Below are 14,985 nucleotides of genomic sequence, written 5' to 3'. Positions count from 1 at the left end.
ACCAGTAAATCTAAAGTTAATATTTTTGGTCTTTTTGAGTGACCAAAAATTATTTTACATAAACTTATTGTTATTGCTGTTGATTATATCTTGTACCCACCAGGGACAATTGAGAAAGAAAATTGTGATTATAAAAATTCATTCTTGGAGGTTAAAACAATAAGACACTTGGGAAGAAAATGATTGTGAAAGTTATTGATTTTCTATCGTTTCTGTGGACTTAGTTATGTTAGAGAAAGAGTTTTTTTTTCTTTTTGACTCTGAATATTTATGATGAATATATGAGGTTAGCCTACTAAATATTTAGCCTCCCTAAATATTTCTACAAGGAAGGGTAATAATACAAGGTAACATTGTTAATCAGGTAGGTTTCCCTCTCATCTCTTTATAGAACCAAACTTGGAAGAAAATTTACAGGTGATGTGCTACGAATATTCTCTTTATTTCTATATTTCATGCATTTATAGAAATTTTTATTATATGTATAACATTTATGTAAGCTCTATGTATAATTTTATAATAGAAGTACCTGCTTCTTAGATATTGTTGTGTTCAAGGCAGTATTCTAAACTTGCTTCTATTAAAGCATTGAATTCTCACAACTTACAGTGGCTTAATGGTTCGTTATCATTCCCGTTTTAAGGGTCTGAGACTCCAAAATAAAATAATGTGTCTAATTTGTCTAAAGTTATGTAGCCAAAACATAGCAGTGATTGTGTATTTCAATTTTTGTGTTAATGGATATATTGAAGGTCATTTGTGAGCTTTCTATTTTGTTCATAAATATATCCTATTTTCCCCCCAACAGGCTGCATGTATGAAAAGGGTCCCAGGCAGTTTTATGATGACACCTGTGTTGTCCCAGAAAAATTTGATGGTAGGTTTTTTTCAATCATGTTTCAGATTTGTATTTTTGGGGTAGAGTTTACCTAGCCTTTCCTGAAAAAAAAACAATCAACATCTCGGATGCACTCATCTCCCACTAGCATTTGCTTTTACAAAGGTTTTTTTCTTTTCATTGCTTTGCCCAGCACATCCAGCTTGATGTTGGAGATATATTGAAAGCCGATGCCCTTCTAAACAAAGTGGAGCAGAGCACATGACTGGATGTAGAGATGACTAACGCAGCCTCTTTTCTTTTATTGTTCATGAAAAGATGCTTGATGGTACACTGGAACAACATAGCTGCCCATTTAGCTATTGATGGCTAGTTCTTCCTTTTTTTTTTTTTTTCTTTTTCCCTGAGATGTCCGTTACAAATGTGGTATTGCTTGGTAATGGCTTCAAAGTGCGATTAGGAAAACCTTGCAAGCTAATATCCCTTTGCTGTTACAGGTTTAAAAAGCTCTATATGATAAGAGGGGTGTCAAGGTAGTTAGAATCTTCTTTACAAGGACACATGAAATAGACAGCTCCAAGGAAACTTGGGCGGTGGGAGTGAACAATAATTGACTTTTAGTGGTTTTTTTCCTGTGGTCTCCCTATTTCCTCCTTTGATTGTTTAAAAGGAAGCGATCGGGGGCCTCTGATTAGCTGATTGCTCAAACTTTGGGAATCTTGGCTATAATGACTTGGCAAAGTTTTTAATTGTCATGATTTAAACAGCAAAGTGCATATGCAGATTGCTTTTCCTTCTTTAATGAGCTGTTTTGCGACTTTTCTATGCCCGAACTTCTACACTCCTCAGAGTCCTAAAGTGTTGAGATTTGTTTTCTTTGCCTCCTTTTAAACGGCTAAATTCATGGAAGATCACCAGGTGAAACTCCAGTTTTGTTTGGCCTTCTTCACTCTATGTTAGAGTTAAGCTTGGAGCTTCCAAGGTGTAAACTGGGCTATTTATATTTAGCATTATTGGAAGAGCTTCTTAAAAAAACAGCTTTTGCTCCTAAGACAAAGCATAAAACCTCTTTAATTCTAAGAATGACCTTTATCAATTTTATTTTCTTTTTTAGTAAGCTTGACTTCAAAGAAATTGTTATCGTGAGCATGGGTTTAAGTAATAGAAAGTAGTTCAAAACCAGACAGAATTATGTTGTCCAACAAGCCAAATTTACACCAATATTTGGGGAAGTTAAGTGTGTAGATTATGCCTTTTGATTTGTAACTTCTCCCAGATTTTATACCATAAATGTCTTTCTGTCTGTCTCTATCTATCTATCTATCTATCTATCTATCTATCTATCTATCTATCTATCTATCTATCAATCAATCATCTATCTATCTATCTATCTATCTATCTATCTATCTATCGATAATCAGTCTTGTTTTTCATATTTTTTAAGAAATAAAAAAGGAAGCAAAAAATAAATAAATAAATAAAAACAAACCCAAGGGTTATCTTTTCATTGTTCAATGTGTATAGGCAGAAGCAGTATAAAGATAAGATTTGACAGTGCGGGCCAGAGAGATAGCATGGAGGTAAGACGTTTGCCTTTCATGCAGGAGGTCATCGGTTCGAATCCCGGCGTCCCATATGGTCCCCCGTGCCTGCTAGGAGCAATTTCTGAGCCTGGAGCCAGGAATAACCCCTGAGCACTGCTGGGTGTGACCCAAAAATCACAAAAAAAAAAAAAAAAGATTTGACAGTGCGTGATTTCTCAGTTACCCCCATAAAAAAAAACATGAATATTTGAGGGTAAAACTGGAATAGATGAAACTGTCATTAAAATTAGTATGAATAGACACTACTGTATCATCTAGTTTAGACTAAAACAGCATAATGATTTTTTAAAGCAGCTACAGACAGAATAATTTTATATTTTGGTTAGGTTTTTAAAATATCCTTCCTTCTGAAATTATTCTCAGAAATATCTCTTTACTGACTGAAGAAAGTTTGAAAAAGCTTTTGATCTTGTCTGTTTTATAATTCATACTTTATGTGAATGAATCAGCTGCTTAAATTCTGTCTGAATTGTTTCCTTAGCAGAGAAGAAAATTCATGCATTAGCAATGATATTTGTTACAGGGTCCCTGGGCATACATTCCCCAATGTGATCAGATTCACATATTTTTGAGATGGTTGTCTTGAGACAGATAAATAGTAATAGTTTTAGATTTTGTTTTAATTAAAACTAAGGTATTTTACTGAATTAATAAAAGAAGCATTGAAACACGTATTTACCAGTAATCATTTTGTTTGTTTGCTTGCTTGCTTGCTTACTTTGGATTCATACCCATGGTGCTCAGGGGTTAATATTGGCTTAATGCTGGTGAGGGGAACAGTTATGCATGGTTCTACTCTCAGGAAACTATCTGGTACTGGGGATAGAACAAGTTCTTCACATGCAAGGCAAACTCATTAACTCTTCCCTTGTACTATCTTTCTGACCCTGCAATCTATTTTTTACATTATTAAAAATACCAGGCAATGTATAACATTCATATTTTTAAAGTATCTATTTACGGAAGTTGTAGTATAAACATTTTTAAATGGCACACTTAGGAAAACAGTGGAAATTTAATGTCAATTGAAAATCACAAATAAAGAAAACAAGAATTTAAACTGCTGCCAATTGAAAGAAGTACACTATGAAGGTTTTGGAGGAAAAATGGTACTAAGGTTACCATCCAGTGTATTTTGAATCACTAGATTTTCTCAATTTCTATCCCATATACAAATCATTGAATTTAGACTCTATTAAGCTAGCTTGAAATACTTGCATGGAGCGTTTTAAGTTTGTTTTGTACTTATCAATGAGGTACTTGCAAATGGGTTGCAGAATCTTATTTGTGAAAATAAAATGTCCAGAGCTTAAAATTGTTGACTCATTCAGTGCCACTTTGGGCAGTGACATTAACAAAATAAAGTAAAATGTTAAGGAGCCAGAGAGATAGCATTTGCCTTGCATGCAGAAGGATGGTGGTTCAAATCCCGGCATCCCATATGGTCCCCTGTGCCTGCTAGGAGCGATTTCTGAACTTAGAGCCAGGAGGAACCCCTGAGCGCTGCCAGCAACTGGAAGAAAAAAAAACAAAACACAAAAATAGTGTGATTCGTTGTTTTAGAAGAAATCAGTGAAAAAAAGTTAAATGAATAATATTTATTTATTTTTGGCAGACCACATTTGGCGGTGCTAAAGGCTACTTTGGCTCTTTGTACTCAAAATTATTCCTGGCAGGCTCAAGGGAAAATACGGGATTCTGGGAAATGAATTTGGATCAACCATGTGCAAGGCAAATGTCCTACCCATTGTGCTATTCAACTAGTCTACTAAATAAATTTTAGAACTAAGTGACACCCATGAATTTCTTCTGTACATGAATTCTATATAATTATACTGACTGTATGTTATATGTCATTATTTGTATGCACCCATTACTAGATTGCATTTAACCTTTCTATTTTAGATCCTTATTTAATGGTAGCACTGTATTTAATAGAACCTATGAAGTGATTGTTGTGCTCGATTTATTGTACATTCTCTGTAAATTTCTTTGAACATTTTTAATAGTAGAAATTTTCAAAACATTCACTATAGGTGACATCAAACAAGAGCCAGGGATGTATCGGGAAGGACCCACGTATCAGAGGAGAGGATCACTTCAACTCTGGCAGTTTCTGGTAGCTCTACTTGATGACCCTTCCAATTCTCACTTTATTGCCTGGACTGGGCGAGGCATGGAGTTTAAGCTGATCGAACCTGAAGAGGTTGGTTTATATATTTTAGTTAGAAACATTGGATGTTACCCTTCAAAGGAATATATGCTTGATTAATAGGCTCCAAAGATGTTGTTTTATTTTGAATCCTTAGGAAAACCTCAATTAAGGTCTTGGGCAAAAATATTGTACATTGTATTTTTAGAACAAAATATGAATGAACACCATGGCCACTCTAATTTTATATTGTCCTACAGGATAGATATAAAGGAAATTGGTCAAAGCACCTTTCTGCTAGAATGCGGAGCTTGGGAAGTCACTAAAAGATCTGTTTGTCTTAGGGTATTTATGGCTAAAGTTAAGCTAGATTTAGATGTAGTGGTATTATTCTTGGGAACTAACAGTTTATTTAGACAAGGTTTTTGTCAGGGGATTTTAAAAGAGACATTTAAAGACGAGAGTCATACGAGAGAGGCTGGGAAGCTTGGAGGAAGGATCACAGTGAAAACATTTCACTCCTTAAGTGTTTCTTAGGAGACAGAGGCCTGGTAGAAATTTTGCTTTTATTTGGTTGCTATTGTCATCTGTTTCTTGTCAGCTGGGTGGTAAACCTTCAATTGAAAAGTATTTAATGATGCTGAAACACATTTGAAATTACCACAATAAAAGGGAGCTATAAGGCGATGATAGAGAAAATAGGAGCACATATTCAGCTCACTTTTTTTTTTTTTGGTTTTGGGGCCACACCCGGCAGTGCTCAGGGGTTACTCCTGGCTATCTGCTCAGAAATAGCTCCTGGCAGGCACGGGGGACCATATGGAACGCCGGGATTCGAACCAACCACCTTTGGTCCTGGGTCAGCTGCTTGCAAGGCAAACGCCTCTGTGCTATCTCTCGGGCCCCAGCTAACTTTTAACTATTTCTCTCCCACTGCCCAGTAGGAACACATCAATGGAGATTGTTCAGAAAAAAATTTTTAGGCCAGTTTGTTTTCTTCCTAGAATTATCTGTAGGTTTAAAGCCATTCTGTCACTACTGCATAGAAAACAGCAGGTAGCTTTTGGAAGCTTCTATGAAACGTTTGTGTTTCATTCAAGGAGCTTTCTCTGCTACTATTAAATCTTGGTGTTACTTATGTTGATTTACATTAAGAAAACAATATAGTATCTCTAGACTAGAGCACTTAAAGACTTTAAAATTGTCAAAAATAAAAGTTAAAATATCCAGCTGTGGAAAAGATCACACTGTAGTCCAAGTGATTCATTTTATGAAGACTAGAATTCTGCAACCTAGTCAAATGAGCTTATAAATCTTAAATTTTCATTCCTCTGAAACCATATATTCCATCATGATCAGATAATATAACCTAATATGATGTCCAGAAAATAAGTTCATGTTACTTATTAAGATTGAAGAGAATATGTGATTCAAATATATATAATAATAGGTATGAAAATAAAGATGATGTCAATGAAGTCACTAGATTTTGTCAGTATGTTAGTATTGCTAGAAGGTTAGATATCTCTTTGCCCACACCAGCACACAAACCGCAGTATCAAAACTTGAAATTATTCATTTTTCTGGCGTAGGCTAAAGGTTGAATGTTTTATTTAGAATGTGTCTAAAGCTTAATTTGTCTGTTAAAGCATATTCAGTTTTATGTAGATGTACTTAATAATGTTCTCAGTAATTTGAATGTACCACAGAACTGATGCACTAATGGGTTGAGATTAGAAACACAACATAAAATAACTTAAAGCCTTTAATGTGGCTAGAAACTGCTTTTTACCACTTGAGAGACACTAAGAATAGCTCTAAGAGTTGGTTCAGGCTTACTATGTCAAAGGGGATATATGTAAAAGTTTCCTCCATCTTTGAAGGAGTTTTAACTTCTTGTCCTTTATTAAAATAGGGGGAATAAATAATTCTTTCTGGAATTATTGATCCACACAGACAAGTAAACATTTTTATGCAAGTGTATTTGACTTTTATGATGGTTAAGTTTAAATGAATAAAAAAATCAGATGATCATGAAGTTTTATTAAATTGAAGATTTCTGTGACTTGTTTAATTCAATGAATGAGAACGTGATGTTTCAAATAAATGGACATTTTTAGACACCTATTCTACTGTCATTTCATAGAGTGAAAATGGAATATGGTCATTCAGAATCAGCTTACCATTTCCAAGTAGTTCCTAACCCAGTGATAATTTTGCAATAAGCAGTATTTCTTTGCTTAAAAAAGGTAACATCTGGTTCATGATGGCTGAATTTCTCATAGTTGCAGTTGCTTTCATCAGGCAATGACTGTGCTGTTTTGCTGAAATCTCTTGTTTGGACAGCAGTAGTGAAACCTTTGTCTTATATGGCCCAGAATCACCCTCCCTCCACTCACTGATGAAAGTTCCTTGTGGAACTTCCTCAGATTTCCCTTTTCTTTATGTATTGACTTACAATTCCAAACAGTACTAAATGAGACTGAAAATTGGGTTTTGAAAGCTTTCATAAGAGCATAATTTTTAATATCTCGATATTTCAGCTCAGTAACTTTTCAAAGTATTCATGAATCCTAGAGAATTGTTATAGGGAACTGTTATTGACACTTAAGGTCTGTATTTTAATATCTCGATATTTCAGCTCAGTAACTTTTCAAAGTATTCATGAATCCTAGAGAATTGTTATAGGGAACTGTTATTGACACTTAAGGTCTGTAGGATTCTATGTAGATGTATTTGGATAATGTTCATATTTGAGCTGAAAGTTACCAAGAACCAGTAGAGCCAGTCCCTGATTATACACTTCCTGTTTTAGCAATACTATTTGAACTTGAACTATTCCATTTTTAAAATAAAATTTATTAGAGAGTAAAGATGAATACCATAGTGTCTTTACCAGTGATTCTCCTAATAGTTGTGTTTCACCAGAAATAGTATTAAAGGGAAATAACTAAAAAATATTTTGAAATAAGGAAGTACTACTACATCATATACACTTCAAATTCAAAAGTTAGGTCTTGGGTTGGGAGTAGATTTGGTGGGTTGGGTGAAGGTCAAAAAGTCAGTGAGACTTTTTGGATTAATGTGATCCATTTAGCATTGATTTAGTCTTTTTTCATGGCTAGAACACATGCCATTTATGACTTCTACTATTAACAGAATTTTAAATGTATAGTAATGTTTGGCTAAATATAAAGACAGTAGTATTCTTCAAAAGATTTTGCCAATTTTACTATGTTTGATAACTTGCATTACAGTCTTGTCTGTATTTCCTAGGTGATTGCAGTGGCCCACTCCCCTCAACTTTATACCCATTTGGCAGTATTAAAATATCACTAAGAATGAATCTTGTGATTTCAAAATGTTTACTGTTAATCAGTTCTAAGTGACTTGCAGTATGTAATGCAGTATAATCCTAGAGATTTTTACAATTTTCTTAAAGATAGGTATGAGTATTTTACTTTCAAGATATCCCTGCTGAGGTTCTAGAAAATAATTTCACCAGCATCTGATCCAAAACTCTTCTTTCAGGAGATACTCAGAATTTATATCTATACTCCACCAGGCATGCTTGCTGTTTCATTGCTATGCCTGTTAAAGACTCACCAGTGTCCCTGATTTGGTTATCAAAACAAATTTTATTTAGAAAATACTGTATTCTTTTCCTGCCTAGAAACATTTCCATTAAAATAAAGTGAACCTTTGGAAATGAAGTGTATCTGCCCACTGCCACACTCTGCTTAGATTACAGGATCATGGTCGGATGACATCACCTCTTTGCTCTTAAATAAGGGTCCTGACAAATGTGACTTAATTACATTGCATCTTGATTTGGGGGACACAAATCAGTGAGCAAGAAAATAGCAGAGCAGTGCTTTCAAGGGAAAGCAACAACTATTGGATAAAGGTTATTGCTAATAATAAAAAAAAAAGCAGATGATCATCTCTTGAAAGGCATTCTATTTTAGTGTATGACCTAAACAACTAAGAATTTCATGGAAGTGAAGGAACATACTTGGCTGTACTAGGTAAAGCTTTCCGATGTTGCCTAAGTGTTTTTGTTTTTGTATTGGGGGGGGAGTGTTATTTTGGGGGCCCCACGTCAGCAGTGCTCAGAGATCACGGCTTGGGATTCAGGAGACCCTATATAGTGATAGGGATAAAGTGACTGGTGGGCAAAGCAAATGCCCCCCCCCCACTGTATCTGTTGCTTTGGCTTTAATAGTTGCTGTTTTAACCTAGACCAAAAAATAAATAAATAAAACTTGGAAATGAATGAGACTGGGACTGGAAAAGGGTAGAGAAAGCAGGAAACTCCATGGAATAATGCTCCCAGCTAGTCTTGGGTGGTACTGAAGTAGAGCAGACTGAAGAAGAGGTTTTCTTAAGTTCAATTTAACTGTTTGCCAGACAGCTTGCTTCTCCAAAGCCCTGTTATAAAAAGTCCTGGTCAACAAAGTAGACATTCTACTTGAGAGATGTTTGTTAGTGGACTCATACATAGTGACCTTTTCCACTTCCTTCTTATTTTTAGCATCCAATCACTGCTTGCAAAAGGAATACTTAGCTTTCTGTTTTAATATTGGCTACAATTTTATTTTCTGGGCTGCTTCAGGCATGAACAATTATTTGTTTTCAGATGATTAATTTATATACTACTTCCTCGGCCAGGCACACCATGCCACTTTGTTCACTTTTTTATTTAACGGGGTAAGATTTTTCTTTGTTGTATCAGAACCTCAGAAAACGTCTTTACAGAGAGCCCCTCTGCACCCCCCCCCCCACACACACACATGCTGTTCTAGCTCTGTAGTATTACTTTGAAAAACTAAGAGGCCAAAAGAGTGTATCACTGAATGGAAAACTTGCCTTGTTCTAGTGAATCGCACCCTGTTCTTTTGCAGCTGTAAACACGTTCCTTTATTTCCATTTCATTTTTTATTCAAAACAATGGTGACAAAGAATTCTATTGTAATATGTCCAAAGGATGCCCCTCACGCCTGGTTTAAAAGCAAACCAGGGCACAAGAAATGCAGAGCATGATTGCTCGGGCCTCTTGATTTGAATTTGTTTGGGAAGGTTTGGCAGGGATTAATTCATTAACAGAATTTAATGGAATTTGTTGATCAGCTAATAACACTACAATGTCCTTCTGTTTTGGTGGCAGGTGGCCCGACGTTGGGGCATTCAAAAAAACAGACCGGCTATGAACTATGATAAACTTAGCCGTTCACTCCGCTATTATTATGAGAAAGGAATCATGCAAAAGGTGAGGCGCTGTCGCAGCATTAAAATGCATTGAAATGTTTGCACATTAATCTGCACGTCATCCTTTAAAAGCCATATATCATTGCATTGCTGAACTGGGGTTTCTCTTTCTCTAACATATGCTTACCTCTAGGTTTTGGTATTAGTAGCATTTCTAATTATAAATGCAAAGATTTTTACGGACAAATGTATAACGTTATCATACATATACAAAGCAGCAAACTTGCTAAAAGTTTTTGCTTTACATTTTGCAATAAGATCGTTGAGTTTCAAGTTTGCATGGATATATCCACAAAGGATGTTGATATTACCTTTGCCACTAGTAAACAATTTTAAAGTGCTTTTGCTTAGTTTTCCATGCTAACGGTATTTTTTTTTCTTATTCGAAAACATTCAGAAAATGTTTACGTTTGTTTTTCCCTTGCCTGAAATCTTGCCCTTTTTTTTTATTAGCTTTGAAACTAGTTTTTGAGAAATTAATATTGAATCTTACTTTGTTGGTTGAAGGAAGTTAGCATTTGATTTCAAATTACTTTCTATTCAGTATTTGAAAACAATTTTTGCTTAATGGGAGCCACACCTTGTGCTGGGCTCTATCTAATCTTCCTGCTTTTTTTTTTTGTTTGTTTTTGGGCCACATCCGGCAGTGCTCAGGGGTTACTCCTGCCTGTCTGCTCAGAAATAGCTCCTGGCAGGCACGGGGGACCATATGGGACACCGGGATTCGAACCAACCACCTTTGGTCCTGGATCGGCTGCTTGCAAGGCAAACGCCGCTGTGCTATCTCTCCAGGCCCCTAATCTTCCTGCTTTAGTGCTAGGATTTGTGGGGCTTTCTCATGGCATGCCAGAGTGACTGAAGAGGGTGATGAATATACGATTCATGTGACTTGAGTTGTCATCCAGCCCTGTAGATTGCTGGGGTTTTTTTGTTTGTTTGTTTGTTTGTGTGTTTGCTTATTGGGGGGTATACCTGGGAGTGCTTAGTGCTTACCCCATCTCTTGTTTAGGATCAGTCCTGGTGGGTTCCGGACTATGTGGGATGAGAGGGATGGAACCCTGGACTGTCACTCTGGCCCAAGGTTTTATTTCTGAAATTTATGTATTGGTTGATGTTCTGTGACTTACAACACAGTTAATGATGGTTTCCCATGTGCATTGAAAAAGAACTGTGGCCAGAATGATAGTGTAGTGCAAATGTCTTAGGGGAGCTACTGGCTTTGGTCATTGACCAAGCAGTAGTGGGGAAATAGCCTGGGCCTCTGCATGCAAATCTTGTGGCCTTTGTCAATGAGCTCTCATTCTAACACTTATGCTCTAATTTTAAATTTTCTCTCAGTACCCCTCTATTAGTGCTGAAACACTAAAGATTAAAACCAAATTAAAAAATCTGGTTTTATAGTGTATAGTTCAAAAAAATCCTGCTTGTTTAATACTTATCTCTACTAAAAACTTCATGTTTTATCTAACTCCACATTATAAGTTAAATATACTTAATATGTAACATCTACAAAATAAATGTTTTATCCATTGCCGAATTAGAATTTAAATAAACTGAATGTGTAGTGCCTTCTGAATTACAATAGTGTAACTAGAAATGGGAGCCATTATTTCTCATGGTTGATTAATCTGCTTTTGTCCCAAACACTATGATATTTTCAGAGTCCAGTAAAGTAGTCACCTTGGAGATGTTTATTCAAAAGAAAAATAAAAGGAAGTCCTGAGTCAAGGCAGAATGATGATGCGATTTTAAAATCTTGATCACATGTTAGACATTTTAACTTTCCGTTGTGATTTATTCTTATTTCTAATTAGGACCAATAACAAAGAGTTGGATAAAACACTTCCTGTCATCTTAAACAAACTCCCCTTTCATCAATAAGTTAAGCAAAACAAAACAAATTAGATTATAAAAATTCAGAGGTATGTGGACCTTTATGTTTCCTCAAAGGGCTTTAAATTCAGATAGCCAAAAGAAAAGTATCATTTAGCATTTTCATTTTGTTTCTGCTCAATATTTTATGATCATTTTACATTCATTTCCCTTTACGAACTTAGTTTTCTCCCTTTAGAGAACTAATGAATGCACTTTGGTCAGCTCTTTTCTTCTTTCACAAGCCAGATAGAAACTTCTGTGCCTTCTGACTTTACAACACAATTTCCATAGGACCATTCCTAGTTCATGTAACACAGGACAACTGAGGGGCCAGTTTAAGAAATATGTCAAAATTAAAAAAAAAAAAAAAGCATTGACTGTTGGAACTGAAGATTAGAATTCCTTACTTCCAGGTTTCCTGAGATTCTCCGTGTTGTTTTTTAATGGTCAGGGGAAGAAGAGGGTGTGTATTTATTCCACTCAATTATTTATAATTTCTTGAACAAGAAGCATTTGTCTTCAAAATTTAAATGAGGGGCATGCTACCCTCCACAAATTATATCACTTCTCCTTTATTTCAGTCAGCTGTCACATTTATCTTTCTCATTTCCTTCCTATGTGTTGTATATTCTAAATTCTTTTTACTTTTTTACACCTCTTACTTCAAGTTGACACTTTATCCACACTTGAACTTCAGTTTAATGCATTTCACCTTCATTTTTAAAAGTGATGTGCCAGTAGAACGCTGCCCTCTTGATTCATCCTTCATTTAAATAAAGTTATGTATCTTTTCATTTTTCTAGCTGAAAATGCCTAAAAAAATAAACAAAATCACCAGCTCACCCAATCACTAGACTAGTCTTAATAAGAATAGAACTCATCTTTTAGGATTTGGAGATTCTGTTTTTTCTACTATTTAAGAAATGTTATATAGACAGTTGTCATATACATGCGTATATATTTATAGAAACTAGTACTTTATAAGTGGAGAGAGTACCTTTTAAACAGAAAAATATTTTATGTGAGATGTATTCATTATATTTATTTCTTCTGGGGCCACAGCTATAGCACAGCAGTAGGTGGGGCATGTATTTGCCTTGCAAGCGGCAGATCCAGGATGGACCTCGATTCAATCCCAGGATCCCCAGTGTCCCATCTGGTCCCCCAAGCCAGAAGCAATTTCTAAGCACGTAGCCAGGAGTAACCCCTGAGCGTCACCAGTTGTGGCCCCCAAACAAAAACAAATAACAACAGCAACAACAAAATTTATTTCTTCGAAGGTCACTGTATAGGTTTGGCTTATAATTACATAACTATTAAGCTTTTAAAAAATTATTATTGGGAATGGAGACATAGCACATTTGCCTTGTAAATTGCTGACTTGTGTTTGATCCTTAGCGCTCTACATCATTCCCTGAGCCGCACCAGGAATGATCCCTGAGCACAGGGCAACACCATAAACACTGCTGGGTGTGGCTTCATCCCAATAATAATTATTACTATTATCATTTCTATTAGGAATAACAATTTTCATTATTGTTATTATTATGTATTATTATGATTTTTATTATTTATTTACTTCTTTTTATTATTTTATCATCATCATCATCATTATTTTTGGTTTGGAGACCATGCCAGATAGTGTTCCACTGCTTATTCCTTCCTCTCCACTTAAGGTGTCACCACATCCAAAGGGACCATATATATAACTAGGTTTGGCTGAGTGCAAGACAAGCAAGCATCTTCAGCCCTTGTATCTCTCTGACTCCCATGTTAAACTTTTTTTTAATTCCATCTGGAATAAATCCTTATTCAAGCTCAATATTTTGCATTCTTTCAATGAACTATGGTTGATTACTTGAAGCAAGTGTTGTGTTCACCTGTATACCTAAGTGTTTGGGTTTGGCTTGCTAAGAGTTTGCTGTCGTTCTTCCTTTTTGAATTATTAAACTCTCCTTCGTTTTCTCTTCCTCCTTGCCCTTCCCCATCTGGGGACGAGGAGGATGGGTCTTCCCTCTTCCACACGCTCATCAGGTGGCTGGAGAGAGATACGTCTACAAGTTTGTGTGTGATCCCGAAGCCCTTTTTTCCATGGCCTTTCCTGATAATCAGCGCCCACTACTGAAGACAGACATGGAACGTCACATCAACGAAGAGGACACAGTTCCACTCTCGCACTTTGATGAGAGCATGGCCTACATGCCTGAAGGGGGGTGCTGCAACCCCCACCCCTACAATGAAGGCTATGTGTACTAACACAGTGACAGTTGTGCTAGGCATCCTGGTACATCCCTTCTCTGTGCAAGAGATGGATGGAGAGTCTTTGGATTCTCTTCCATCTTGGTTTCCTTTTCGTTGGTGTATTTTATTTTTAAATAATAATAATAATAATACTCAAAGGGGCTTTTTCCTGTTGCATTATTCTATGGTCTGCCATGGACTGCGCACTTTATTTGATGGTGGGTGGTAGTAATCTAAACATTTATGCTGTGTAAAAGGAAAGTAATGGGGGAATGGGGGAGGGTTGGGAATTACTTTTTACTTAGGCGTAGGATGGGGTCCTACTGGTTTTAAGTATAATGAAACTATATCATGATTTTTTTCTGATTTCCTCACAACAAAAAAAAATTCTTTTTCTCCAAGTATCTGTGGTACAGTTAATTCACATTGTGTAAATATTCACTTGGAGACATACCTGGGCATTTCCCCCTATCATTCCTCAGTCTCTGGAAGGTGTGTTTGTATGTTTGTGTATACACACAGACACACACAATCTACTGTAAATGGCAGTTAATTGTTAGAAATGACTTGTGCACCACTTGTAAAAAGGTATTTAGAGATTGCATTTACTGTCTATTTTGTGTTGCTTTATATATGACTTACAGAGGATAACCATCAAATGGGTGATTCTTTCTGAAGTTCAATAATAACCATGACTGTAAATGAAGGGCACAATTTTGGACTCTGACTCCAGGCTGAGTCACAGGCCAGTAGCATCATATATGTATCTGAGATAAAAATATATGATATATATATGGTAACACCTTGCTATTTCGATACAAATCATAAACTCTTTTAAATGTTCCAAGGCCCATTTCAGTTGAAGACTATATCATGGTCCTTGGATATCTTCATATAAATGTTTGATCTGGGCTTACATTTGAAGCAAAACAAAACAAAAATGTGTCTCCTTTTACTTCCTTCAGTACATAAAATGTATTTAATCAATAAGAATTAACTGTACTAAA

The 14,985-nt window shown here is 35.8% G+C and overlaps 1 protein-coding gene across 1 annotated transcript in view; it reads left to right on the top strand.

The window, feature by feature from the left end:
- Positions 1-14,106, top strand: part of ETV1 (ETS variant transcription factor 1) — a 98,925-nt gene extending 84,819 nt beyond the window's left edge. Inside the window, exons 8-11 of the mRNA XM_049785697.1 lie at positions 809-877; positions 4,479-4,648; positions 9,762-9,863; positions 13,772-14,106. Coding sequence (XP_049641654.1) covers positions 809-877; positions 4,479-4,648; positions 9,762-9,863; positions 13,772-13,993 — 563 coding nt within the window. The 3' untranslated portion in view covers positions 13,994-14,106. The remainder of the gene's footprint in view (positions 1-808; positions 878-4,478; positions 4,649-9,761; positions 9,864-13,771) is intronic.
- Positions 14,107-14,985: the final 879 nt, after the last annotated feature.

Source organism: Suncus etruscus, chromosome 13, assembly GCF_024139225.1.
Source record: "Suncus etruscus isolate mSunEtr1 chromosome 13, mSunEtr1.pri.cur, whole genome shotgun sequence".
Taxonomy (NCBI): domain Eukaryota; kingdom Metazoa; phylum Chordata; class Mammalia; order Eulipotyphla; family Soricidae; genus Suncus; species Suncus etruscus.
The sequence above is the reverse complement of the archived record's forward strand: the minus strand, read 5'-3'. Positions and strand labels throughout refer to the sequence as shown.